This window comes from Falco punctatus (assembly GCF_963210335.1).
Source record: "Falco punctatus genome assembly, chromosome: 13".
In the NCBI taxonomy this organism is placed as follows: Eukaryota; Metazoa; Chordata; class Aves; order Falconiformes; family Falconidae; genus Falco; species Falco punctatus.
In genome coordinates, this window is record NC_137593.1 from 7,840,553 (window position 1) to 7,867,743 (window position 27,191).

Genomic DNA, 27,191 nt, shown 5'->3' on the forward strand with positions numbered 1-27,191 from the left:
GTCATTGAAATCACTGACAAGCTTTGCATTCTGGGACTTCAACACCTCATAAAGATAACATTTCCAAGGGACCAAACATTACCTTTGCATGTGTTTTTATACAAGCCATTAAAAGAGTTTTGCAGGTATTATAGGAAAACATATATTTCGTTTTATAAGTGTTCAGCTGTAGGTTGCATTTATTTCCTTCAAGTATGTCACATTAAAGATGGGTTGCTCTTGTTCTGATGCCACAAAGGGTTATTCATGAAATAAAGGCTCTGCTGAAGGCAACGGGAGTTTCACCATAGACTTCAATGCAGCTAGAATTTTACCTCTGAAGTGTGAGATAAACAACAGGAACAGATAGGGGGGAAAAACCCAACCATGTCGAGGGTCCACAGTAATAACCAAACTTTTTTTAGAGGGGAATAATTGAATCCATCTGAGACAGAAAGTACTTAATGTGGGGTGTGATAGGTCTAGGCTCATGATTTTGAATAAAATCTTGAATGGTCAAAGAGGAATGTGAGATTTCTTTGACAGATTTAGCAAATGTTTCAATGTATGTATACCTAGATCAATGAACATTCAGTTTACAATGCCATAAAAAATATACAGTTGTCTTTTAGTTTGCCATGGTTCAGCTTTACTGTGCATAACATGTATAATCTGTGAAGTGTGACTGATACTTGCAGAGTTTCTTGATGCTTTCTGATGAATTATTTTGAGTAAAAAGTTCACCATTCTCCATTGTTTTCTTTCAGAAATATTCTTTACAGACTAGATGAAAGGACAAGCCAGTTTTCAGTACTGCTAAAGGCACTGGAGCAGTGCAAACTACATCAGTCAAATGAGACCATTCAAGCAGCCTTGTCAGAGGTGCTGAACAGCATCAATTCAGCTCAGGTTTACTTCAAAGCTGGACTTGATGTGTTTGAGACTACCTTAGCTGGAAAGAAATGAGAGGATTCTCTGCATTCTAAGATGTTTGTTTACAACTTGCTAAACAAAAGTTCAACTTGGACCAGAATTTCTCTGAGGATGAAACCTTTCTCAGCTTTTCTTTCAGTTGGCGCTTAAAGGTACTGCAATGCGTGTTTTTATAAACATAAAACAGTCTTTTGCACTGTTCACAGTATATCTCAAATGTCTGTCTCTGAATGTATAAAATGTAATGAGAGGTAATAACACTTAAGATATGATTTTTGGAGGGACATCTGCTGTATTTTTATATGTAAAATATATTTTTATGACTAAGAGCTCAATCTTGCAAAGTACTGAGCACATCTTGCAATATGCTGAAGACCTGGTTCTGAGGCACCCCAGATGTATACCCAGGTGAGCTTTCCATGCCTACTCTGTCAGAATAATGTGACTTAAATATACTTTTGTGTTTCTTAACTTCCTCAGCAAACTCATCTTCTTCCTTACTCCTTTCAGAGTAAGTAGTTGAAGCTGGCATTTCCTTGGGTATCCAGCACCAGAGTTAATCAGGAAATGTACAAAACACCTTACTGGGGCAATCCAACATCTTTACTCCTGTGGAACAAGAAATACCTCAATTCTGAGAATACAGATAAACTTTGATTATCCCATTTCTGTATGAAAAAGAGTTGTTTTCTCTGGTAATTCTTGGAGAGAAAAATTTTGTGATTATTTCAAATTATTTGAAAAGTTTGAATCAGTAGTTATACTTGTATGAAAATACTTTGAATCATTATGTTAAATAAAAGGACTACCTAGTCTTATAAGGCTACAGGCCTTAGAAGCTTATACATTACCAAAACAGCCCACTGCAAGGTCTCCCTAGTTTTCCAGAGAGCAGTAAAGGAAAACAAGACCTCAGAGTTCTGGGAGCATGTTTGGGATTCCACCACTTGGCTACACCACCCATTATTCCAGGCTTGATCAATTCCATCAGCAGTGCCTGGCATGTAGGACATGGATTATTGTCAAAAAAGCACAAGGAAAACATAAATTCATTCCCAACTGTAGAACCAGAAATTCACCTCTGAAGGCACAAGCTGATGAAGTGTATTGCAGGGCTAAAACTCAAATCTGTTTTGCATTGGTGGAAGCCCTGTACAAAGACTGTAATCACACTATTACTTCATTGGCCTGAAGTCATCTGTGAATGAAAGGATCACAAGGTTCAATGTCCTAACCTCTGAGGGGATAATATACACACATGAGAACTGCAGGTCTTGATACTATAAACAGTTAAAATTGTTAAGCCCTATTGGGTTTAGAGTTTTACAGTCTCAGATGATTCTGGGGTTAGAGGGTAAAAAATTAATTTTATATAGATACTTAGAATTGAAATATAATTTATTTGATAGAAATGTTAAACGTATTGTTACCCAGTTTGCCATGGAAACAGTACAGAAACATTTCAGGTTGCAATAAAAAAGGAAAAAGTATCTGTAGTAATGTAAAAAAATTGCCTGCTGGAAAATTTCAAAGTGCACAATTTGTTGAAGGACTTTTTGAAGTGTGTGTTCACATAACAAGAAATGGGAGTTGTTTACAGATCTGGGTTTCTATTTCCAAAAGTCCTTGGCAAATGGGCCTCTATTAGCAATGACTCCGGAATAGGTGCATACAGCTATGCTGTTGCTACATTTCTTTGCAAGTTATTATCACAATGTGGGCAAAAGTATCCCAGGTCTAACCAGAGGCAGGGCTATGCAGTTGTACAGCTATAACTGATGTGGGAGTATGTTCAACATCAGTCATGTGACTGTATGAACTTAGACGTGATTATCTCCTATCTTTACTTGGCATCTGATAAGCAAGAGTATATGATTATTCTTTTGCTAATGCTGGTACCAATTCTGTTAACTGCGGAGAGAATTTGACTTCTGAAGAGTAAAGTTTTTTCTGATACTAGAATGGTGGTTCATGCCCTTGTTTCTGTAGTTTTTACTATTGTAATATTTAAGTGGTTGGAATAGCTACATTTGAGTCGTACGTTTGTTTGGTGATAATATTTGGAGTGTGCACACTACATTTGAATTGTGTTTTCTAATGGGGACCGCTCTTCTAACTATTTAGTAACACATTTTCTTTAGAGTGCTCACTTGCTGTGAAGCCAGTATTCTATGGTCTTAAATGATACATGGTCAGGTGCCATTAAGAAACTAAAAATAGAGATTAACACTTCTTTTAACTGCCAGGTAAATTTCCTAAATGTTTCCTCAGTCTTAGTATGTATGTTCCACCAAAACCACCTCTAATGTAACCAAAGTGTACTCATGCAAAACCGGTGAAATCTGTTGGGCGTAGTATCCCTCGTGTGATTGCTCAGCTGTGTAATTCCTCACTAAAACATTTATCTTGTTTTCTCACTAATGTCCTTCTATGACCACTTCTAAAATGGCAGACTTCAAAGTGCTCCACCATAAAAAGCACTGCTACTATAAATTCCTGTCTATTCTAGAGACGATCATAAATTCTTTTTGGAGTGATGAATCAGATGAGCTATTTAGGGACTTAAATGCATTGATTTCAATGTCATCTCACTTCTAGATCTCTAGGCTTTTATTTCAAAAGTTCCCATCTTCTGTATAAGTGAGTGCTCAGTGATAATATTTGTACCATTACAGCTTTGGAAAAGGCACTTTTGAGCCATATCCTTCCATTGATTTTTAAATCCTACCTATTGACTTCAAAGAATTTATAGCAAGTTAAGGTCCTAAATACCTGATGTGTTTCTAATGTAGAATTTTTGCCCAGCCAGATGTAGAACATGAGCTAAATCCTTTAGTAAGGTGTTAGTAAATCACAGTAGCTTACCTGGATTTAATTAATTCCTGTATTGTGTTGAAATAAATTGAGCACCCTTAAAGGCAGAAGTATGTTTGCAAATTGCCTGAATGATACTAAAAAATTGTTACCTTTTCAACTTTGAAACATCAACTGCCAGAGACTGTATAACAAATGCATTGATTGCTAAGTAATCTGAAGTCATGCTCACAGTGACCAGAAAATCCCTGCAGCTTGCAATATTTGTATGTTGAGACAGTTGATAATAAAAAGCTAATAAGATTTTATTAGTGCTTATTTTAAAGAGTCCGTAAAGAAGTTAAAGTACAATCAACTTAGATGAATAATAAGTACATGGGAGCTGGATTTTGAGTACTAACCTTAAAAAAGGCAGTGAATTGCTTTTATCATCCAAGAAAAACAGTATCTGTACTAATACACAAACATACAAATAGGCAAATGCCTTATATCTTCAAAACATTGCGTAAATGTAGATGTAAATAATAAGTACATGAGAAAATCAGCAAACACTTTGCACTGTTTCACTTACCTTTAGAAAAGTATTTCAGCCTAGCGGTATAAAAAAAGACGCTTCAGCTGACCTCAGTTCTTGCAGCAGGAAGTGGGGAAAGGTTAAATCTGTCAGGTATCACAGAGGGGACCTCTGGAGGTCACCTAGTCCAGTTTCCCTGCTCAAGCAGGGTTACCTAGAGCCAATTGCCCACAAGAGACAAGGTTCAGTTTACTTCTGATAGCTTCCAAGGATGGAGATCCCACAACCTCTCTGGGCACCCTGTGCCAGTGCTTGGTCACTCTCACAGACAAAAACTGTTTCCTTCTTCTATAGATATAGGTTCTCCAAATCTCTCCCTATATTTCTTAGTAGTTAAATCATTGTAATTGGTTTAATTCCAAACGTTCAAACAGTAACCATCATTTCATTCAGTGAAAACTCTTGACCAAGCTCTCTAGGATTTCACAGTTAATATCTTGGAAAGTTTGTAAAAGGAGTTTTGTCTTTCAAGGCATGGGGTTTATTTTTGAGTTATACAGACTAATGTCTTCATCTTTTAAGGTCTTTCTGTATGGTCACTGATTCCCAGTCACAGGATCCCTATATACGTTAAGAGAGTGATCGAGAACAAAAGTTGCATTAGAAAATGCAGAGAGGAAAAATACCCATCAGCATATGTGTAGCTATGTGCTGTGAATGAATCTTAACCAAACTTCAGGAGCTCTATGCAATTCTATGGCTTGTGTTAAGCAGAAAGTCAGGCAAGATAATCGTATGGGACATTCTGCCTTTAAAAGCTATTAATATATGTAAACATAGTTATGTCTGGGCCTGTATTCTCAAGGGAGTAGTGAAGAGTTTCCTCAAAAGCCTTGTGTTACAAGCTGTTATCTGTGTTATTCAGAAATGGGTACCTCTGACATACATTACAGTTGCTATCTCAGGAAACAAGCATAGTGTGGAAGATGTTCTTTTCCCCTTAGTGCTCGATAGCATTTTAGTAGTATTCTGCCAGTCCCAAAAAGGTGAGCGATAGGAAAGAAATCTCATTTTAAGATGCCAGGGACCTGAATTTTGAAAACAGTTAGCCTTATGCAGCACTGTAAATGTTCAAAACATAGTAGGTGTCTTCTGTTGGAGCTCTGCATCTACAAAACCTGGGATAGACACCCCAGTATGGCAAGTAAATGTCTCATAAATATAGAATACACAGTTACTGTCCATTAAAGGTATTATCAATGATAAAAATTGCTTGCCTACAAGTGCACGGATAGGATTTCATCACCCCAGATAGTTTTTGGTGACATCAGACTGTCTTTGCCACCATCTTCTCCAACGCCCTGCATTCTCTGCATTCAGCTTTGCTCACATCCTGATGCCATGTGATGACTTTCCCCATTCCTCACTACCTTTTTCTTTCTTTCTTTCTTTCTTTCTTTCTTTCTTTCTTTCTTTCTTTCTTTCTTTCTTTCCCACTAGTTTTTTGTCTCCATTCTGGTTCCTTATCACTTCTTAGTCATCCTATTAACTTACCAACTACCGCTTCTTAGTCTCCCTTTTAATTCACCAACCACCAAGTTAATCCGTCCCTTTTCTCCGTCTGATCTCAGTCACGCCTTTTGTTCCCCATCCAGTTCTCAACTCACCTCCCTTAAGTTCAGATCCTTATTCCTGGTACAGCTAACCATAATAAAGAGCTGAAAGTGGTAGAAAAGTCCTGCTCAGACCCAGATGGATTAAATATAAGGAGACATAATCTGTAACTTTCAAAGTAGTATCTTCTGGGTATGTGCAAACAGCAATTTTTCAATCATAGCTTGATTGAATGGAAGCAGATTTTCTTGCGACATGCAAAATATTTTTTCCTATCTTCTTTTCTCTAATGTCTGTCTGGCCCAGGACATTCCCTCAAAAATATGAGTGTAGACAAGTGATAATCTTGAAAGTTTTGAAATAATCTTTTAAAACTTGGATGAATAAGAAATGATAGACAAACTTAATCAGATATGGTACTACCTACTACCTGCCTGCAAAATAAAATAAGTAGTATGTAAGCACATAATTTTTACTGACCTTATGCATGCCAACCAGTACCTTTCATTACATAATGGCTACATACAAAAGTTGTATATGTAAATATACTGCATTGCTGTGTTTAAAGTTATTGAGAATGATAAGGACTCAAGCCATATGCACAAACATGTACTTGACCGTGCACACTTGAACCTAGGCAGTGCCTAGATGCTACTCATCTAGGAAGCAAAGGATCTGAGAATATCTAAATTAGACTATATGTTTGCTAAAAGTATGGTGCTGTCAAGCCTAACTTTTTTTTTCCTAATTTTAATCCCATTGCTGCTGGTTGCTTTTACTATTGCTTGTTCACAGTCATCATAACTGGAGAATATGTGAACCTGCAGATTTAGATTCACTGTAGATTTTGTTCCCCCTCAAGCTTACTGACTTGGTCTGTTTTTTTCAGTAGGATTGACTTTACCATGATTGCTTATCAGGGTAGTATTCCACATGAGTGAGGTCAGCAGAATTCAGCCACTATTTATGGAATTTCCCAAAATATTTGTTATTAGAATATTGTTTATTTGTGTTTAGTCTAATCCCTTTACTCTCTCAATATAGATTATTAGAAGGAAGATTTTATTTTAATTTTCTTTTTTTTAAATGAGCAGGAGTCTCTTGATCAATGTTAAGTAAACCCACAGGGCAGAATATAAATGTGTATGTACAAGTGATGTATTACAATCTAGATTTAATAGTTATTACAAATGTTTGCAGACATTCTCTTATGAGCTTCATAGACTGGAATTATTACAAGGGCTTAATTTAAGAAATGTAATCAGAATATAGGCATGGAACAACTTATTTTGCTACGTGAAAGTATATGTTTAGTCATCCACAATTCATTTTGTTAAAAAATAATAGGGGTTTGTTCAAGCTACTTTTTCTTTGATTTATTTTCCAACAAGCCTTTGAAAATGAAGTCTTACTCTTTATTTTTCTTTTAAATGTGTGCTGCCTTTAGTGTTTATGGAAAGCTTATCATGTGTTAAGAGTGTAACATCTTCTTGTCTGATCATTCCTGGATTATTTGATAGAATTAAAAGTGGTATTTCAAAGCATGGTCGTTGGAAGAAGGTCCTTTACTGACCTGTTAATGTATATGATATTGTGTGCTTGAGTGGCTGCCTTTACCACACAGTGGTACACATATGCAATATGATGCTTTGAAGCACTAAGTTCAAACAAAGTACGTTTTAATAGTATTGCAGAGACCTGCTAATTTTCCCCCATTTGTAACTGTTCTCTCCTGAGCATACTGGTGATGTAGTAATGTAATAATACCGAGTGCTCTTAGCACCTGCTACGAGCTCTTACTACAGGTGGCATGTTAGGGGGTTGTCTGCGCTGTCAGTTTATTTCCACAGTTTTTCATTAGTGTCTTTTTTAGCCTCGCTTAGCTTTTCTGTAGCAGAGTCCTGATCACCAAGGTGAGATGGATAGGTCTCATTGATGTGTCAGCTTGCTACAGAAACTGTTGCCCCCTGTCCTTAAAAAGTTATATAATGCTTGGTAAGTGCTTCCCAAACTTCTGGTGTTTTCAGTCTGTATACTGAGGATTCTGAAAAAAGGACTGGCCACTGGCTTGTTTTTTTCATGCAGTCTCATTTCCTGTTCTCAACAGCTGAAACATGTTGTAATCTTATGAATCCACTGGAGAAGAAATAAGGGTATGCTTAATATTTCATACTTAAAGCAGATCAGATGAACACAAATTCTCTTTGTTTTCCGCTTGCAGTTTATGCAAGTTAATATGCAACATGCTTTTGCCACATATATTATGGTTTGGTATTCTGACACAAATGGAAAACAAGTGTGATTCCATATCCAGAGGAAGTATAATGAATTCAGGGAACACTTTGCATTCAAGTATCTTAACCGATTGCATACAGTGAGAAAACATGCAAGTTACAGTGCTTGCAACAGATACTTTAAGGGGTTTAGTACAGGTCTGGAAAATAACATTCTTCTGTATAAGGCCAGATTTTAGCATTGCATTCGTACCTAGCTGCATGTTAATGTATGTCTTCATTGTTGTACCTTTGAGGATTAGCACTCAAATGTTGTTATCAGTGATCATGTTAGTCTCGATACATACTATTATTTTTATGTCACATAACACCTTACAGAGTTTACCTAATCAGATGGAATATGCAAGTATTTCTGCCTTTTGTATGCAAAAGAGTAGCTGTCAAGCTGTGTTATCTTTGTCAAGCTGTGATATAGAATGTGAGACGCCTGAATGATGACCCCTTCATCCCACCTACTTCTAAATTTTCATGTAGTAAAATCAAGTTCCCACAATTGATAGCTTTTCAATTCAGAATATTAAGTAACTAGGGTTTTGGACCATGCAGTAATATAAACTTGATACAGTGATTCCTGGAAACCAATAAATATCATTTTAAGTGGAAATGTGCAATTAAAGGTTGATTTTTATAACACATTATAGAATGTTGTCTGAATAAAATAGCTTATTTGCAAAAATAGTTTACTTTGTATCAATTTGTGCTTTTATAACATAGTGTAATGAAAAGGTAACATTGGCCATTAATGCAAGTAGATTCTACGTACTTTGATTAAGAAGCACATTTTACTTGTTTCTACTACGAATATGATTTTTGCAGTCCGTGAGAGAGTTAATACAGAAGGCTCTGTGAACTGCAATTCAGTAATAGACATTTTGTGAAAGTGGTTGTGAATTAGACAACGCTTTTTCCATAGTTACATTTTTCCTAGAAATTAAACTGGAATATGAAGATGTGTATAATGTACAATGCACTGAATGATTTGGAATTATATTCATTTGCTTTTTTGTTGGTTTTGCTTTCTTTTTTTAATTGGTTCTGCCAATGAGCTGTAACATATGCCTCTCAAGCTGCTGATTCAGTAACATGGATCCCAGGGCATTAAAACATAATGGAAAGAAGGAAAAAAAAAAAGAGGAAGAAAAAAAAATAGCTAGGCAGAACCTCAGAGCCTGGGATGTGATAATTTGCTGACAGGTAAATTTTGAATTACCGACTTTTTTAGGTGCTGGCATATAGAAAGCCCAGATATGCAGATAATTGGTCTTTCAGGTAGGAAGAAATGGTCCCTGTATGTTTTTGAGATTCAAGAATTTGAAAAGTAGACAGAGACTTTGGAACAAACTCAGAGTACTTAGGATGAGACTCTTTGGGAGGAAAAGACAAACCACTGAACAACCTTTAATGCTATCTAAGGAAAGAGACCAGTCAGTTCTGAAAATACTGATGATATTGTAATATTCAGATTATATGTAATTCATATTGTGAGGCTTTTTCCTGTAGTTCAGAGGTCCTGAAATTATAAGGTAGTTGTTATCTCATTAAAATATGCATTCTGTGTTTTGCTTGTGGTATATGAGAACTTGGAGGCTTTACTGTGCTTAGAAAGCACTTGAGAGGTGTGATGCAGTAGTTTCATTGTAAATGAATATGTATTTCCAAATTGTATTTCCATTTTGTGTAGGATTTTTTTTGAAACTGCTTTCCTGTGCATCATATTAAAAGGAAAAATAAAAAGGATACCATGTTAGTATTTTTAATCATGGCTAGATCATTAACCTAGTTTGATACATTAGCTCCATACAAAGTGCAGCTCTAACTAGAATATCTAATGTAATGTTAAAGACTAATTTGGGAAACATATTCTGAAGGAATATGTTTCCTTTAAGCCATGTAAACCTGTGCCATGAAAATAAAGGCCAACTGTATATTAAAGAATTTTTACAAGTATCTGATTTGCAGTTCCTGCTGATAGATCTGTGGAAGTCAATATTGCTTAAAAATGTCATTAAAACTAAACATTCCTTGCCTGGGTATCAAAGTCATTTTCTCTGGTTCTGCTTAGGAGGTTGGACCATTATGCTCTTTCACTGACTGTCTGTCTGAGCAAGAAAAGAAATTATTTTACATATATATATATACACACACACACATATAGAAAATATTCAATGTATAAGCATTCCAAGTAGTCAGTCTTGGTATAGACCAGATTTGTCGAAGAGAATGGGAATATAACAATGCTCTTCACTGTTTTCTTTAACTCTGAGATTGCTGTGGCATTTCTTGTACCTGTATTTCCCATCAAGTAGTAGCATGGACATTTGTAGGGGAGTGGAGTCTATGGGATCATGTAACTATGAAGGCATTTGTTTTTTGTATGAAATGCAGGTATGCTAACCATGCAACTGATGTAATGAATAATTTGACACTGTAACAGTGAGATGTTTGTATACTAGGCTGATGAGCAGTAGGGGAGTAGAAACAGATCTTGGTTGGTGGTAGCTGCCTGGTGGGGCCAACAGTGGGCTGAAAGTTCAAAAGGTGCGAGAAGTGGGCAATGGGAGAGGCAGGTGCTTGTAATACGATTCTATTGCACCAGGTACCAGAAAGCCTGCAGTGGAGAGCTGGCTTTTGCCCAAAGAACTCTGATGACAGTTTAACCAGCTCTGAATCTATTCTGAATGCACTGCAGACCAGTAAGAGCAGTTCAACTCCACAGTGATCTGTTTATTTTGGAAAGGGCAAGATATGATATAGCTAAGACTTTTAACACTAGGAATAGTAGCAAATCCTGTTGTTGAAAGAGAAACTCAGGGCTTTGTGAGTTGGTTTCTATATTCCATCAGAAAAGAATATAAATGTGACTCTCAGAGTGGTGCTGTAAGCTGAATTGATTTTGAGATACTTATTAACAACTGGATCACCATTTTCTCTCTAACAAGTAAAAACTAGAATGGGCGATCCTAGGACTGGATAAGATAAGCCGGGTCTAAATATCTGAGTTTAAAAAGCCTTAAAGCCTTCGTTTAGGCGAATACTCAAAGGCACCAAAGCAAAGATTTCTTTCAGTACAGTGACCTTGAACAGTCCATTGACCTTATTTCTAACAAACTTCAACCTCTTTCTGCTTTTAGTCCTCCTCTCAGCTGCAGAGGCTCTGGGCTGCATCTCGGGTGTTATAAACCAGGATCGCTCCTTTGAAGCTGTCAGCTTACATCAAGTGAAGATCTGATCTGCTGTTTGTAGCTCAGTCTCAAACAAATGGAATCATTCTCTGACATTGCTTGACTATCTTATTTCAACAGAAATCCATTAAGGTTTCTAGCCAATGCCTCCAATTCATCTTCGGTATATTTGAGCTGAGGTCAGTGCTACACCAGGGATTAATTATCCCGCTGGGTTAAGGGTTACTTTTCCTGCACCAAATAGAACACACATCAGAACTATTGCCATTCCAATATTTACTTCCTTTTAACGTGTTGTTGGCTTAATAGCAAGTATTATACTTAAAACTGGGCCTCTCCCTTAAACAAAGTTACTTGTCATACCTTAAGAATAAGCTGCTTTTATATGGCATAATGCAAACCAGTTTCATACAGTGTTCTTCTGTATCCCTTAGCTGTGATTAGAGAGGAAGATGATGAGCACAGTGCCCTGTCAGAACTGTGTCACTGTATCTTCTACAGGAAGTAGAGAAAGTAATGGGCAGAGACACACTGTAAGAGCTGAAAATACAGAAATGTAACACATAAAACTGTAGAAATGTTCATATGGTATTGGTTGTGCAATTTAGAAAGAAATTTAAACAACTAGTTTCTAAAGTGAAATAAAATGGGTACGTATAATATAGTGCTATGTCAATATTGAAGAAACAAAATGGCTGAGAAATGCCTATGACTATAAATCTGTAGAGGTTGTTGCAGAACACATGGGGGAAACTTTAAGGGTAAAAACTGGTCTAAGTCCAAGTTACATGGATGTGGTGTAAGTTGTAACATGAGAGGTGGTGTACTGCCAGATGACTAGTCAGACATTGAAATGTCTAATATCTATCGAAAAGGAACTGTTTTATTCCAAACTGGAATATGGCATTCAGAGAAACGAGGGAAAAAAGAAATTACCATCTGCACCTACCATGAACAGGTTGACATTTCTAACTGTATTTTTATGTTTTTTCCTCTGAATAATAACAGGGCTCAGTGTAAGAATTCATAAAGATGGATTTGTGTCAAGCCTGGGTGACAGGCAGGTGTTTGTCAGCATAGCACTACATATGAAAGATGGTCAAATTAGCTGAGTAAGTTTCCACATATGTCATATGTCACTGCATTTCCTAAAGTGAAAGATCACTGTGTTATCTAAAATGAAGATGCAGAACTATGATGGGAGACCTTGATATGCAGGTGTTACTTATACAGTGAGTGTGAAAAATTAGATCATACCCTCACACATCAAGTTCACATTTTCAGATTGTAGGAGGATGACCCTATAATGAACACTGACTGAGTTCACTTTCAGGACTGTGCCATTCATAAAGCGTTTGTCATGCTCTCCTACCACAACATAATCAGGGCCCTATGAGTGAGTAATAGCCTTGTATTCATAGCAAGGCAATTTATTATCCTATATGTAAAATGACAACTTTATTATCATTCACTATTATAAAATAGCAGGGAAAGTAGCAGTTGGAATAAAAAGGCAGCTTTTAAAATAATTCTTTTTACACTATGAAAATCCAATACATAAATTTGTGGCATGTAACATTTTTATTAATCTATGTAGAATTTAACTTGATGTTCCATGGCATACTTCACTGATGCTTCATCATTAGATTTAGAGAGAAAAATTTGTAGTGACTGGTTGTAGCATCATGGTTTTTTCCAACCAGCTATGCACCTCTTAACTGCATTTTCAGATTGGCAAAATTCCGCCTCAGGTACTTTGCTCACCAACCCAAGGTATTGACTCTAGGCTTTGCAGTTTGATGCAAGTTGGTAAACCGACTGCAGATATTTAGTTCTGGTCACAATACAGTGCTAAATACTTGACAGGTGATTGGCCTTCTCATGGTTTTTGCTGTTACTTCCATGAGGCCTTCATCATCCATATGCAATAAGCATCTGCTCATTTAGCTCCTGCTGGTAATGCTGCCTTTTCAGGACAAGAGGAACACTTTCTTGTCAGAATAATTGTATTTACCCATCTTTTCTGTCATCTATTAATATTTCTGAGAAAGCAACCTTTTCAAGAAAACATTAATTTCCTTCAGATTATATATGTTGATACCCATCATTTTATGAATCTAGAATAAATGAAATAATTTACTATGATAGGCAAGTAATTTAAGTAGACATAAAACAGGTTACATAATAAGGTCTGATCCAGTTGGTGGTTTGAAGGTCCTTTGCAGTATGGCAAGGTTGGAATCATTAACTGTAACTGGGAAGGCAAGTTAAGTCCATTAGGAGAGAGAAACCACAAACCATCAGATTACAGAAGGATGGAAACAGCGTGAAGCTGAAAGGGCTGGTAGAACTCTTCCCCCACCCCACCTCCCTTATTTTAATAACTTTTCTGCACCAGTTCTCTTCCCAGAGATCACTCAGAGATATGGCCAGGCCTCATCTGACACACTTCAGGGATCTCTCATGTAGCCCACCTGAGGAATTACTTTCCAAGTTTGTTACTACTTTAATCAAATCTCATGAGAGGGGGCATTGATTGTTGCTGCAATGCGATTCTTTTGGAAAAACGTCTGCGAGATGAAGGCATTTGCATTCTAGTACTGTTAGGGCTCAATAATGAGTAATCGATATGATGAAGGCCAAGACAGAAAGTTATACTGAACCAGCAAATAAATTTATTAGGAAAAAAAGGAAATTACTCATGTAAATCTTAAATAAAAATAAATTGCTTTGTTGTATGAGCACCTCAGGGTCTCTGAGCTGGTCTGTGTCACAACACCCTTATGACCTAAAGAGGTTTTCTGTTTTTCTCTTTTGTAGATAGTGGAACTAAGGTGAAAGGAACTTGCAAAGAATGAGAAAGGCAGGCATAGCTGGGACCTCCTGCATTCCAGCACAGAAATGTAACTGCTGGACTGCCCTTCTTACAGCCTTTGCCAAAGACAGAGATTTTTGCCAAGATAAAAATGTCTCTAGTCAGAGAACAGTTATATGCTTTTTTTCTTTTTTCCAGGAGGACGTACAAAGACTTAAGAATTCTCTCCCTGACCAATTGTATGACACTTTGGATAAATCTTTATATGCAATAATATTCAAGGACCTAAGTAATACATCATACTTGATCTGACCAGGCATAGATCATTTTTTCATGATATATCATTCATAACTTGATTCACTGACTCATCTTTAGACAAGACAAGGTCAGTAGAAAAAAAAATGATTAAGCTTTTTGCCTGCAGGAGGAAGAAGCTTAAACAACAAATTCATCTTCACATCTGACCTCATGAAACTTGACAGAGAAGATATTTTTAAAATAGAAGTAGACTTAAAAAGCCAGCTTTTACTCCCAATTACACTAGTTTAAATCCACAGTCACTCTGCTGACTATAGAGTAAATGGGAAAAGCCTCTACAAGTCAGTGGAATCACTCTGAAGTTCTTGCCACCAGGGAAGAATTTGGCTCTGAAAGAGGGGGCTTGGACATTTAAAGTTGAAAGTAATGTGCCTGAATATTTTATTGGATCAAAGATGGCAAGTCAGACTCTGTACCCAGTCATATCATTATAAATCTGGCAAGATGACATGAAATTTCAGACTAGTCTAAGCCTTCTGGCAGGCTGGACTAAACAGCCTCCTTGATTTACAGTTAATGTTTTTGCCTGTGTTACTATTAAAATTTCATTTCAATGGACCTCTTGGACTGTCCTTGACAGCAGCATCTTTAGAACTGGTCACTTTTGTTAAATAACAGAAGGTGCAAGAGTATGTCATTTTCCTGCAGTGGTCCTAGTGCTCTGACATTTGCCAAGCCTTTGCTCATAGAAGAGGACAAAGTCTTCCTCACATTCTATTGCAGTGCTGGTAACGTTCATTGTGCAATAATTATTTCAAGGGGAAATAATACCATGCTTCAGGTAAGGCAAGGCAGATCCTTCAAGCCATAAACTTGTCCATGTGCTTAAGTGGCATGAGGGCACAGTAATATTCAAATAAGCATGTATGCATTTATTTTAAAATTAAGCAAACTAAAGCAGTGTGTCAAAATTGAACTTGATTCCATTTGGTAGTAATCTCAACTTATTTGGAGTTCTTGGAGAGATTGAACACCTTTATCTGCTTTATTTCTTTATTTCATTTCTATCAGTGAAACTGATAGAAATGGAGGGTGCTAGTATGTTGAACCCTTTGTAATAATTCTATTTGTTTTTAAGAAACAGGGGTGGAAATGCCTAACTGTGAAAACGGCTGGAATCAGCATTTTGTATCAATGTACCTGGAAACAGATATAAGCAAAAGAAGATGATACATTAGAAAAGAAACAGACTTTAAGATACCTCATAGGGGTGTGTTTGCAGAGAAATTTTGGGGGGCTTTACTTTCTTTTTGGCTTTTTATATTTCAGACCTGTTATATTAGAGGGTAACTGACCAAACCTTACAATTATGATGTGAGCTGGAGAGTCCTTGAGCGGTGCATTTCCCCTACAGATCGACCTAAAAACCGATGCGAAATAACCTAGTGCTAATTTCACATCTCCAGTGTTCAGTAGCCTTTAAAATTTCTCATGTCTTTGCTCTGTGATTGTGCTTTAGGCAGTAGCGTAGAACAGTAATATATTAGCTCAAAGCATGGAATGGAATTTTCTTATATCACAGTTCTCACAAGGAACACTAGCTGTATTTTTTTTCTATAAGAATAAACATTTTAATCAATTTAATAAGTTTAAAGGTAAATTCCTCATAGGCAGGTAATAAGAAGTACAGTACCATCCACAAAAAAAAAAAAAAAAAAGAAAAAAAAAAAAAGACCATAGAACATGACAACTAAAGCAAGAATTCAGAGTCCAGTCTTAGTAAACCCGCTTACTTTGTGAACTTGCAGCAACAAGTCTTTAATAAATAAACACATGGAACACTCATGACATATCCAAACCTAGCAAAATAACCATCATGTTTCTTTGGTCATATAAAAACATTTACATTAAAACTGAAATAATTTAACTTCTTGTGTTATGGCTAATGTTAGCCTCTTCATGGTTTCTAAAGACTGATGTTGTCTGCAATGCAGTGATTCTCTCTAGAAAAGGCTTCCATCCAAGGCAGCAATGACCAGACGTCACGTCGATGAACTGTGCAAAGTTCCAGTGTATCAATGTGTGTTGCTGTTCAAGGGGAAGAGGAAAACACAGATAGGGACCCTACCCGCATCCTCAGGGTAAGCAAAGAGGGGTCTAGGGCCAGTTTGACCTACAGAGAAGCTGGGAAATGAACCAGAACTGAACTTGTAAAGTGGAATTTTCCTCCATGTTAAAAATACTGCATTTTCGTTCCATGTAAATTCTTTTGCCCTGACAATCATGATTACCTATACACATAATGATCCTAAAGGAAGAGGTGGGCAGTGGCTCCCAGCGATCATGTAACATGATCACTTAGTGATTCCTTAAGAGTGTCGTATAGGATGGCAACACACTGATTTTGCAACAGCAGGAGTTAGCCAGAAGGATTCACTCTTGAAGAGAAAGGACTTTCTCTGAAGCCTTTAGGCTTTAGATTTTAATACTATATTCATCCTGCATAACTGTCAGATTGTGTAGATCCTAAACTTATTCTGAAGTCTACTCTATTTTAAACCAGAGAGACAAATCATTTGTTCAAAGCTAGCCTGTTTGTTTCTCTCCTTTTCTTTGTAACTCCTTATGCATAGATATCTCTTCTGGTGTCATTAAGATTCCTGCAGAGGATTCCTAATTGGTTTCAAGGACACCGTTGCTTCACACTATTCTAATGACACCTTCCATTACTGCTTTTCTATTTCTCACCCATTCAAATGAACTGTTACGCTGATATTATTAAACAACTTGAATGAAAATCCTGATAATATGCTACTTTTATTTGCTGAATAAAATATTTCTGTAATATTGTCCAGTTAAACTTTACTGTTACCTCATGATTAATTTCTCCAGCATAAAGCCTTTCCTTGTGGTATTCTTCTCGTCAATGCCTGGGAATTTCCTGGTGAACCAGTGCTGTATTACCTTAGCAAATGTGTTTCTACATTCCAGTTCACTCCCATTTTATCCATTGCAGAACATCCCTATTGCTCCCTTTCTTCCTGCTATAAACATTGTGTAAAGTCACACTCTTGCTTAGTTTATTTGAAGTATTTTACAACACTATAATTTTAGACCAAAGCCCTGTTTTCTTAGAATTGAAGACATTACACTTCTTGGAAGATTACCCACACACTACCCTTTAACTTGATACATTTTCTTATTTATACTCGTTCAGCTATGTATTTACTTTATATAAAAAAAAGATGCCAAATTGAACAAATTGCTGTGCTAATAACCTTAGTCCAGAGATGCATAATAAATCCTATTTAAGCCTTGTCTACCCTATAACACACATACGGGAAATAATTTTTACAGGTCAATATTAAATTTATATAATCCCAGCACTAAGCACATCTAGTCATTGTTTTAAAAAAATGAAGAAATAAATTTCTATTAACACCCTTTTTCATATTACCTTTTTTTTGAATGAGTAGAGCCATGCTGTAAAGATAGGAATATATCATTCAGCATGTCTGGCTGTATTTCCCAATTGCTGTTAAGAACAAAAACTATTAATACTAAAACATGGTGCTCAATGGATGGGGTCAAAATTATTCTGCAGCTGTAGCAATATTATAATTAAAGAGATCTGTATATGGCAAAAAAGAAGAATATTGACCCATTAATACACTTTTGAAAATCGAAGACCATTTATCTCCTAGTAATTCTAGCATGTGTTCAGTGTTACATGGTTTTTTTCCCTCTAAATGAAGGACAGAAAAGCCATTTAAAATCTAAAAGTGGATGAATCTATAAATGATACTTGAAAGTCCAAAACTTGTGCTGCATTGTATCAAAGCAGAACAGGAAGAGCACAGAGGGACACTACCTGGAGCAGCTGGAAGTCTATGAAGATCTGTTCTGGCTTTCAGATTGGGTAAGTGCTTTATCATATAGAGGAAGTGTTATTGTTCCATTTTATGTGTGGGGAAGTTAAGCATAAATGTAATGCCCAGAGCCATTCATGAGAACTCAGAAAAAACCCTCTAATATCTGCAGTCCACTGTTCTATTCACTGGAACACAGTGCTTTTCTGCGTGTCACAGGGTGGCCTGTGCTACATGAACTTTTTAAATCAGCAGGAAGGTGCCTGCTGCATTCTGCCATCAAAGGCAGAGCACCCAGCAAGAGCAGGGTGGCATGAGCGCCATCCCAGATGCCTGTCTTTAAGTGGGTGTCAAACTGGGAGAACTACAGTTGCCGATGCCGCTGCCTGGCATAGTGGTATGTAACTCCACAGTGCCATGTTTGAAAGTGCCCGTGGAAAGTAACAAAGCAAACAGTGGTGCCTCAAAACTACTTATGATCCTATTCAAACGTGGGAATACTCACAATTTTTGTTGCTGTGGTTCTTCCATAGGGAAAATATTACATTTTTGCTGTGCTGAGGTTCCTCTGCCATACTTGCCATGGTTGCAGTTCTGTACCTCTGTCCTGAGAGTGAAAATACTAACTCTTAGAATTTGTTTGCTGTTTTGCATGACATAAGTGTTTGGGGCTTCCATTTTTTTCCTAATTGACTATATGTTTTGACATACATTTAACATTTGACATACAGTTAACCCAAAAGCCTATGTGAGATCATCTCACTACAGGTAGACAGGAAACTCTTTTCTGTAAAACTTACAATCTTTCTTCATTAAGATATAATATTTTTCACCATTTCTCAAAAGAAGCTAATAAGCAAAGTCTTCTGTGCCCACTTCAGAGTTTTTATCTTATGTTCCCTGTGGTAAGTTCAATAAAATCAACAAAATCTCCATCTCTTTATTTTTAAGAATTGTTCTGTACTAAATCTAACTCAGATATCTAACTCAAAAATCTTTCATGTTCCATGAGCAAAAAGAGTAGCAGACAACTAAAATCCTTGAAAATGTGTTCTGCTACAGTCACATTACCACTGTTAGGAGAAGAAGAATGGTTGTAATTTTCTGATGTTGTGTCTTTATTGAAAAGTTTTAAGAAAAAGATGGTTTTTATTGGAAAGATATCAATCTTGAAGGTCTTTAAATTCAGTATTTTCAAGAACTCTTCAATCACCTGTAGGGAGTCCAGTCAGTAACAAATATGGCATTGTTGTATTTCTTAATTCATGCTGTTAGTATACGTAGGTAAGAATTTTGTTAATTCCATGATGGCAATATTAGCAGAAACACCAAAAATGTGTTTTAGTCTAGCTCAGATAAAATAAAAGGAAAAATTAATTGTTTAATTCCCCGATCATTTTGGGTATGTAATAAAAAAAAAAAAATATATCACTGCTTTGTGCTTAATTTCATATTGAAACTGCTTTGTCACATTAAATATTTGCTGACCTTACAAGAATTGAGGGATGAAATTAATGTCACTGGTATTTAAAATATCAGCTGACTAGGTATCAGTTAGTCATTACCAAGTTCCAGTGAAGAACTGGCTTGTGATCTACAACAAACTGCATTCTCTGTTGAGTGTTATCTCTCAGGCAAAACAACCAGCAGGTGCCCAAGAGATCCCGGGGAACCCGGCAGCATTCTGCTACTGTGGGCAGTGTCCTTCAGGTCAGTGTACAAGTCTCCTTTCTGTAGTTCTGGGAAAATTTCGAAGTAGATTAGATTTCCTCTAAAATGTATAGTTAAACATGGATGTGGTATGGCACTTTTTCAGATTCAATGTTAATTTTATAAAGGTAATTGCTTCCTATGACAAATATATGTGTAGTTCCTGTAAATTTCTGAATTCCTCAATATCTCTTTCCCATGAAAATTGTTAAACTGTGTAAATGCAAGGTGTTATCTCTTTATTGGTCACGGGGGGGAGGAGGTGTAATTAGCATCCAGTTTTTCTGCCCTATAACAGAACAGCCAGAAGAATAAAATGAGAGAAGAAATGAAAGAAAATAATTTTCTTTCTGGTTTGTATTACTTTTTTTTTTCTGTTTCACATTGTTTTCATGCAACATAGGTAATTTAGCTAGCATAGTATACTCTACAGATTGACCAGTAATGAAAAATAGAGAAGTTATATGTGTCTATTACATACGGATTTTTTTATTAAAAACCTATAATCTGTTACAGCTCTGTCTGAAATGAACGAAGATGCATAACATTCTGTATGCAGTCTGTCTTGCATCTTCTTAAAGTAGGTATAAATTTGAAGTTCAGTTGCCATAGTTTGGGCCATTTTTAATTTTTCATTTTTCACCCTGACCAGCCTGCAATATACAGCAGCATGCAAAGAAAATACAAACTCCCATTAAACAAAATCCAATGCCTTTTTCTGGTTCAGACAATATAGTGATAATGAAACATGTTTGTTGTGTATCTTTAAAAATTATCACTCCTCGGTTTCCATCTTCCCACTCAGACTGTGACCCCAATGGCCTTGAAATGGATTAATTTTGTTCCCATACATTAAATCTATTTTTAACAGGTTTATTTTATAATACTGACATTTCTGTTGTAGGGAAAATACTTGTGTGACATTTTAAAGCCAGGCTTTTTCCAAATTGAGAAATGAGCTCTAAGATCTGTGAAAATATTCCAGAGCCTTAAAATGTTTGTATTATTTTCTGGGAAGAAGCAAAATTTAAAGCTTTAAAACATGGCTCCAATCTTCTCTTCCAAAAGGCTGGTTGAATTAAATATTAAGTAATCTTTGCTCCATACATTGGGGGAAAATGGTGAGTTTGGTATATGAGGCTTTTAGAGAGATCTGTTGCTTGATGCCATGGTGCCAGGATGGCATATGCAAAGGCCTTTCTCTAGGCATAATATGTGTTAAAGTTGAGAATTTACAGTCTGAGAGATAAATGGAAATCAGGAATCTAAATTCTTTCTCTGGCTGTGAATGTCCCTGGCTAAGCAAATAGACATGCTTTGTTTACTAAAGAAGTCAGATATCTCAGATTTAAAATATGATTTAGTAACATGCATGCATAATCTTATGTCATGTGAGGGAATATGGGTAAAGCAGTATCAGCTGTGTGAAAAACTAAGTCCCGTAATTAGCTTTCTTTCCATTTGGGAACAAATAGCTGTGCAGTAATATTAGAAGAGCATTACTGAAACTAATTTTCAGTAATGTGACTCCTTGATATTACAAACACATGAATCCCATAAAATAAAGTTAATTGAATTTTAAAAGGCCACTTACAGCTCACACATCAGGTAGCTTTCTGTACCTCATCATCAGAAATATTTCTTTGTGAGAGAAAAGCAGAACAAAACCAGAGTAACAAAAATGAAACAGCTCTCCCTCTGCCCCAGACTGATTACATATTCTTTCCAAATATCCTGCACATTTGATGTGTTGGCACTTCTTATTGGAGACGTCTGTTCTTGACCCCAGTTACAAAATGAAGTAGTGTTTCATAAGAGGAGAACCATGTATGTGAAAGATCAGAAGAGGATTCCCATATCAAACAAGCAGTTTTGAAAAGTAAATCTCACCCTGTCTATAGTGTCAAGGACAAATCAAAGATGGACTAAACAAAACCAGATACAAGAAAGCTGGACAAACTATAACCTTACCCTGCAGATAGATATGAAGACAGTCAATATTCTGCACTAGCACAGTTGACTAGTGATGACAAAAGAGTAGCCATGGAGTTGACAGTCTACAGCAGGGAATAATTTAGCATATACATCCGCAGAACTGGTTATTAACAGAAGAAGTAGCCACCCATTTGCAGAGTGAAAGCAAACACTGAAAAGCTTGTCTGAGCTGTTGCAACTAACTTGGCTAATAGGTGTTTGGACTAGATTGTGGCCAAATCAATATGGTGAGAAAGCAGGGTGAAAAAGAAATGAAATGTTCTTTCATCTTTTGCCCTAGTGAAAGGCCATCTTGTCACCGGTATCATTATCTCAAGTTCTTGCCAAAGTGTATTCCCCAAGAAGCCACCCACCAGCCGATGCTGTGGTTCAACTGTCACTCTTATCAGCGCCCATGGATTTTAGTAGTTGTATGAGGAGTTGTCTCAAGCCCACCTAATCAGACCTTAACCCCTAGTAGCTGTTTTTCAAAGGAAATCCCTTGGGAGTCATCAACCAGTTAAAAATGCAATCATTCTTGTGCTGCAAAGGAGAAAAGAAAAATTAATAATCAAAGCTGCATAATGAGCAGAATGGCAGCTTACTTATGGAAGGTACATTTTCATCTCCAGCCAGTGAGAAAGAAATGACTTCTGAGAATACAAATGAGGAAAAGCAAATACCTCAAAATCTTTGGGAGGAAATTTTGACTTATCAGATAATGAGCTAGCTTTTAGTGATGAGAATGATAATGATTCCATTACTAATACTGATAACAATAACAATGGCTGTGTGTGAGCTTAGCAACATCAAATGGTTTGCATCTGGTGAAAGAATAAATTGTTAATATAAAAATAAGAGAGACATGAAAAGATAGAGATTTTTTTTTAAAAAAGGCAGTAAAGACACAAAGTAGCCTAACAGTAATGATGAATTATACGAAAAAATAGAATAAAGAAATAGTTATTTTTATTTACAGAAGCTAGAATAAAATTGTCAGGGAGAGGAAACATTACTAACTTGAATTCAAGCCTATCCTACTACCATCCTCAAGATTGAATGCCGTGATAAATACTCAGATGGCCAGAAAGCTTGTTAGATGTGCCATGTTTTGGTATCCTGATCACTTGGGGCTCTCTGGAGGGTGGGGAACCAGAGGCCTAAGTCAGTGTCCTTGGTTTTTCTAGAGCTGAGAACTTTGCATTTCTTTAAGAATGATCCAATGACAGCTATTGAAAGCCAGTTAGTCTGAAATATGACCTGCTTTCCCTTGATAATAACAGAGCCTTCTCATATACATCAATAGATATTGGAATGAAACCAAAACTATCAAGAAGACTGATAATGACTGAACTAATTAGGATAGTTGGTTATCAAATATACACCTTAAACTGTTTCACAAATCACAGCCTGCCAGATTTAGCCTCAAGGGAAGTTTCTGCAGAGTCAACATGAGAAGTTATGTTGATACAGAGAATATTATCATCTGCTGACATTTACCTTCCATCCCTTTATCTAAAATCATGCCTCTATTAATTCATGATCTATGATAAGTAAAATATACATCAGAGGAATACATTATGTAATAAATGCAGCATTGTAATTTCCAGCCAAGCAAGGCAAAGCTACAGTTTTAATGAACTTCAGCTTCTCACTTGGTACTCTGAAAGGAGTGAACCGATGGACTGATTCCCGTGGCCCTTAATGATAGTACTTCTCCTGTTGATTGGAATACCCTCCCTCATGCCTTGCGTGTAGGTTCTCATCAGTAACATTCAGGGCAAAGGTGAATTTAGTTAAACATGGACTAAAAAAATGTTATTTGCCTGTAATCCTGCCTGCAATGTAATTTGCAGCTGATATCCTCTGTCGCCATGGCTGCCAGAATGGCTTGCCAGTTACGATGACTACTGTACTGCTTACTGAAAGCATTTGGTCCTAAGTGAGCAGCTTCAGGGCAAGGTTTCAGAACTTGCTGGTGAAATAGCACAAGTATATGACAAATATTTTTTTAAAAAAAATATTAAAAACAAAACAACAAACCAGGTAGTTTCCTCTACTCTTTTTTCCTTGTTAGCTCATCCTGGCAGTCTGAAAGCAGATTTAACAAAAGAGACCAAGGCATGGCAGAAAAGTGGTATTTTCTCTGCACTGAGTATTTTCAGCTGCTGTCTAGGTATGATTGGTGTCAACTGTACTTAATATTATACAGCTATTCTAAGCGTCAGACTATTAAAAACAACCCTTTGATTTCTCTTTATTGATCTTCCAAAATTTCCTGTCCTGAAGAAAATTGGTGTGGGTGCAAATGTGGAAAAAGTAGTCTAACAATTCAAAGGATTTATTCCAGAAAAGTTAGCACGCTTTTATGATATAATTTCCTGTAAGTGGAAATAAAATACTTCCTTCTTTTACTTAAAATGTTTGATGGATCAATTGTATACCAATGCATGAAAGTTAGTTGCTACAGTAAGGTAGGTTATCTGACTCCAATTGATATCCAAGTCTGACGCGAGCCCTTCCTTCACAAGTCGCTGTACCAAGACACACTCTTCATGCAGCTCTGCAGTTTTTGTTGTTGTGATGGCAGGTTGGCCTTGAACTGTGGCCAGGTGCCCAACCCAGCCCTCCTGCTCCGGCTCCTCACGAGGACAGGGGAAGAAAATGAGGTGAAAATGCTGTGTGGGTCAAGGTAGCGACACGGAGATCGCTTACCTGTTACTGTCACAGGCAAAGCAGACTCGACTTGGGGAAAATTAATACATTACCAATTAAAATAGAATTGGATAGTGGGAGACAATGACAAAAATTAAAACAACACCTTCTTCTTGCCCCTTTTTCCCAGGCTCAACATCACTCCCCCCTGCTAACATGCCTCTGGGTGCCTCAGCGGCCTGGGGAAGGGGTTGCGGTTGGTTTACAACAACTCCTCTCTGCCGCTCTTCCCGCCTCACACTCTTCCCTGCTCCGCCATGGGGACCTCCGCGGGTGCCTACCTGCTCCACCGCGGCCTCCCCAGCGCTGCTGGGAACAGCCTCCTCTGGCACAGCAGCATCTCCTTCCTCCCCAGCCAGGCTGCTCACAGGGCTCGCTCACACCTTTCCCTCACTGCTGGACAGCACTGTGCCCTGTATTAAATATGCTTTCCCTGAGGCCTTACTGCAGCCTCCAGCCGCGCCTGCGGCAGGGCCGCTCGGAACCGGCTGTGTCCGGTGCAGGGCGGCCCAGCCTCCCCTCACAGCCGCCCCTGCAACGCCTCACCACCAACGCCCCACACAACCACTGACGCGTCACGTTTTGTATGATACTTATATCAATCACTGACTTTCTTTTACATGGCTGAAGTCGTCTTCTTCTGATGAGAAAGGGACGGACAGAGGAGTTACCATCATAGCAGGAAAAAGAGGTCAGTCTTCTGAAAATATGGTGAAATCTAACTTGCTAGTCTTATATGCAGTTTGTTATAATCTCTGTTTGTAAGCTAGCAATGAAAATAATATAGCTTTATTTTTATATATATATATATATTTCTGCCTAATCCAACCTGTCTATCTACCAGTCTTCTCAAGATGGCTCCTTCCACCATGTTTCTTCCTGTTGACCACTCCTTGTGGAAAAACCAACTCTTCTGTTTTCCTACTGATCCTCAACGTACGCTGTTTTCCCCTTTACCTCTTGAGTCAAGCCTGTCCTCTGCCAGCTGCATAGACTAATGTTAAAATAGATACTTGTGTTTTACATAGTGCAACATGTGTTGGCTGAAATCTAACTCTTTTGGTGGTCGGTGGGACTCAAGTTTTAAGAAATACGTAGTGACTCTTACAATTCTTATGTTACATTCTTCCTTTGTTTTTCTGTATCTACCTCTTAGATTAGCTCCAGTTTTGATCACAACCTATTTAGCTAGGAATTTATCTTTTTTCTAAAGAGCATCTGATTGGGGAAATTTGCATGCACAGTGGCAGATGATTTTGCCTAATTTGATCTGTAAGTGGAGAAGGGGGGAAGTGGACTACATACCATGAAGTGAACAAAGGGACTGTGACTACATGAATTATATAGGACAGCTTTTAAAAACTTACATTGATTAATAGCTAGTATAAATTTAAGCATGACAGTACCAAATGCAACTATGATTTATCAATGTTTAAGTGTGAGATGGATAGTCATAACTAATCAATAACAATAGACAATTAGGATACTGAGGTAATTACGAGAGTGGCAGTAGATGGCAAATGGCTCTAATAGTCTTACGAGATAACTCTAATGACAGTAATGGTAATGGACAGCTACAGCAAACTACTCGGCATGCAGCCACAGAAATATTAAAGGCACAACGTCATGGTTATGACAAGCATTCCCAAATCCTCAAGCTCTCCCAACCTGATGTGGCCCATCAGGCACCGCTGTTGGTCCTTAGAGTCTGCACTCGCAGGCACAGTGGCATCCCTCAGCCTGCCTCACATCTCAACGTTTCCTGGAGAAAGTGTTTGCTTCCACCGCAGTTGATTTTTAGCAGCTATGGTTTTTAATGCTTATGATCCCACCTTGGTAGTTTTCAGTTGTCTCTTATTCCCTCAAGAGTCCATAACCTATGGCCTTCTGTTCCTTACTGCCTCAGTTTCCCAGACTGATAGTTCATTGCTTCTGCTGAGTTTCCCAGTATGGAGGTTTCTCTCTTTCTCTGGGAAGTTTCTCTGGGAAACTGGTTTCCTAAAACCAACTCTAATATTTTCCCTTTTCAATATTCCATACTGACTTTTGAATTCCATATTCCAAAGGCAATGTTCCTTTCAAATAGTTCCTTTCCCCCTCATTCTGCAGCTGTCTTAACTATGCTGTTACTGCATTATTTTTCTTGTGTTCTATTTATTGTGTTAAATCAGCCATTTGTTAGTTCAGCAGTTCTGCTGCATTTTATAGATATTCTCAAGCCTTATAATTATGCTAAATTAGCAATTTGGTTGGTTCTTGTCTCACCACAAGTAATGCCAAATGTATTTTCACAGGGTTAGCAAAAATTATACCATGGCCCATCTTGGCTTTAATGATCCTCTTTCCGCTGCTGTGGTACAGTATTATGTTAAGGCCTATCCCAGCTCATTGGTTCCTTCACCTGAAATAGCAAATTATGAGAAAGCCGATCAGCCTGTCTTGACTCGCTGGTTCCTTTCGCCTCTTATGGAAACAAGACGTTATGTTGTTCTTTAATCTCCCCTTACATCATCTCCATAA

The 27,191-nt window shown here is 37.3% G+C and overlaps 1 protein-coding gene across 5 annotated transcripts in view; it reads left to right on the forward strand.

Moving 5' to 3' along the window:
* Nucleotides 1–25,484, forward strand: part of NAALADL2 (N-acetylated alpha-linked acidic dipeptidase like 2) — a 497,171-nt gene extending 471,687 nt beyond the window's left edge. For all 5 annotated transcript variants that reach the window (XM_080409532.1, XM_080409535.1, XM_080409533.1 and 2 more), the window contains one exon: nucleotides 747–25,484. In XM_080409532.1, coding sequence (XP_080265658.1) covers nucleotides 747–945 — 199 coding nt within the window. In that variant the 3' untranslated portion in view covers nucleotides 946–25,484. The remainder of the gene's footprint in view (nucleotides 1–746) is intronic.
* Nucleotides 25,485–27,191: the final 1,707 nt, after the last annotated feature.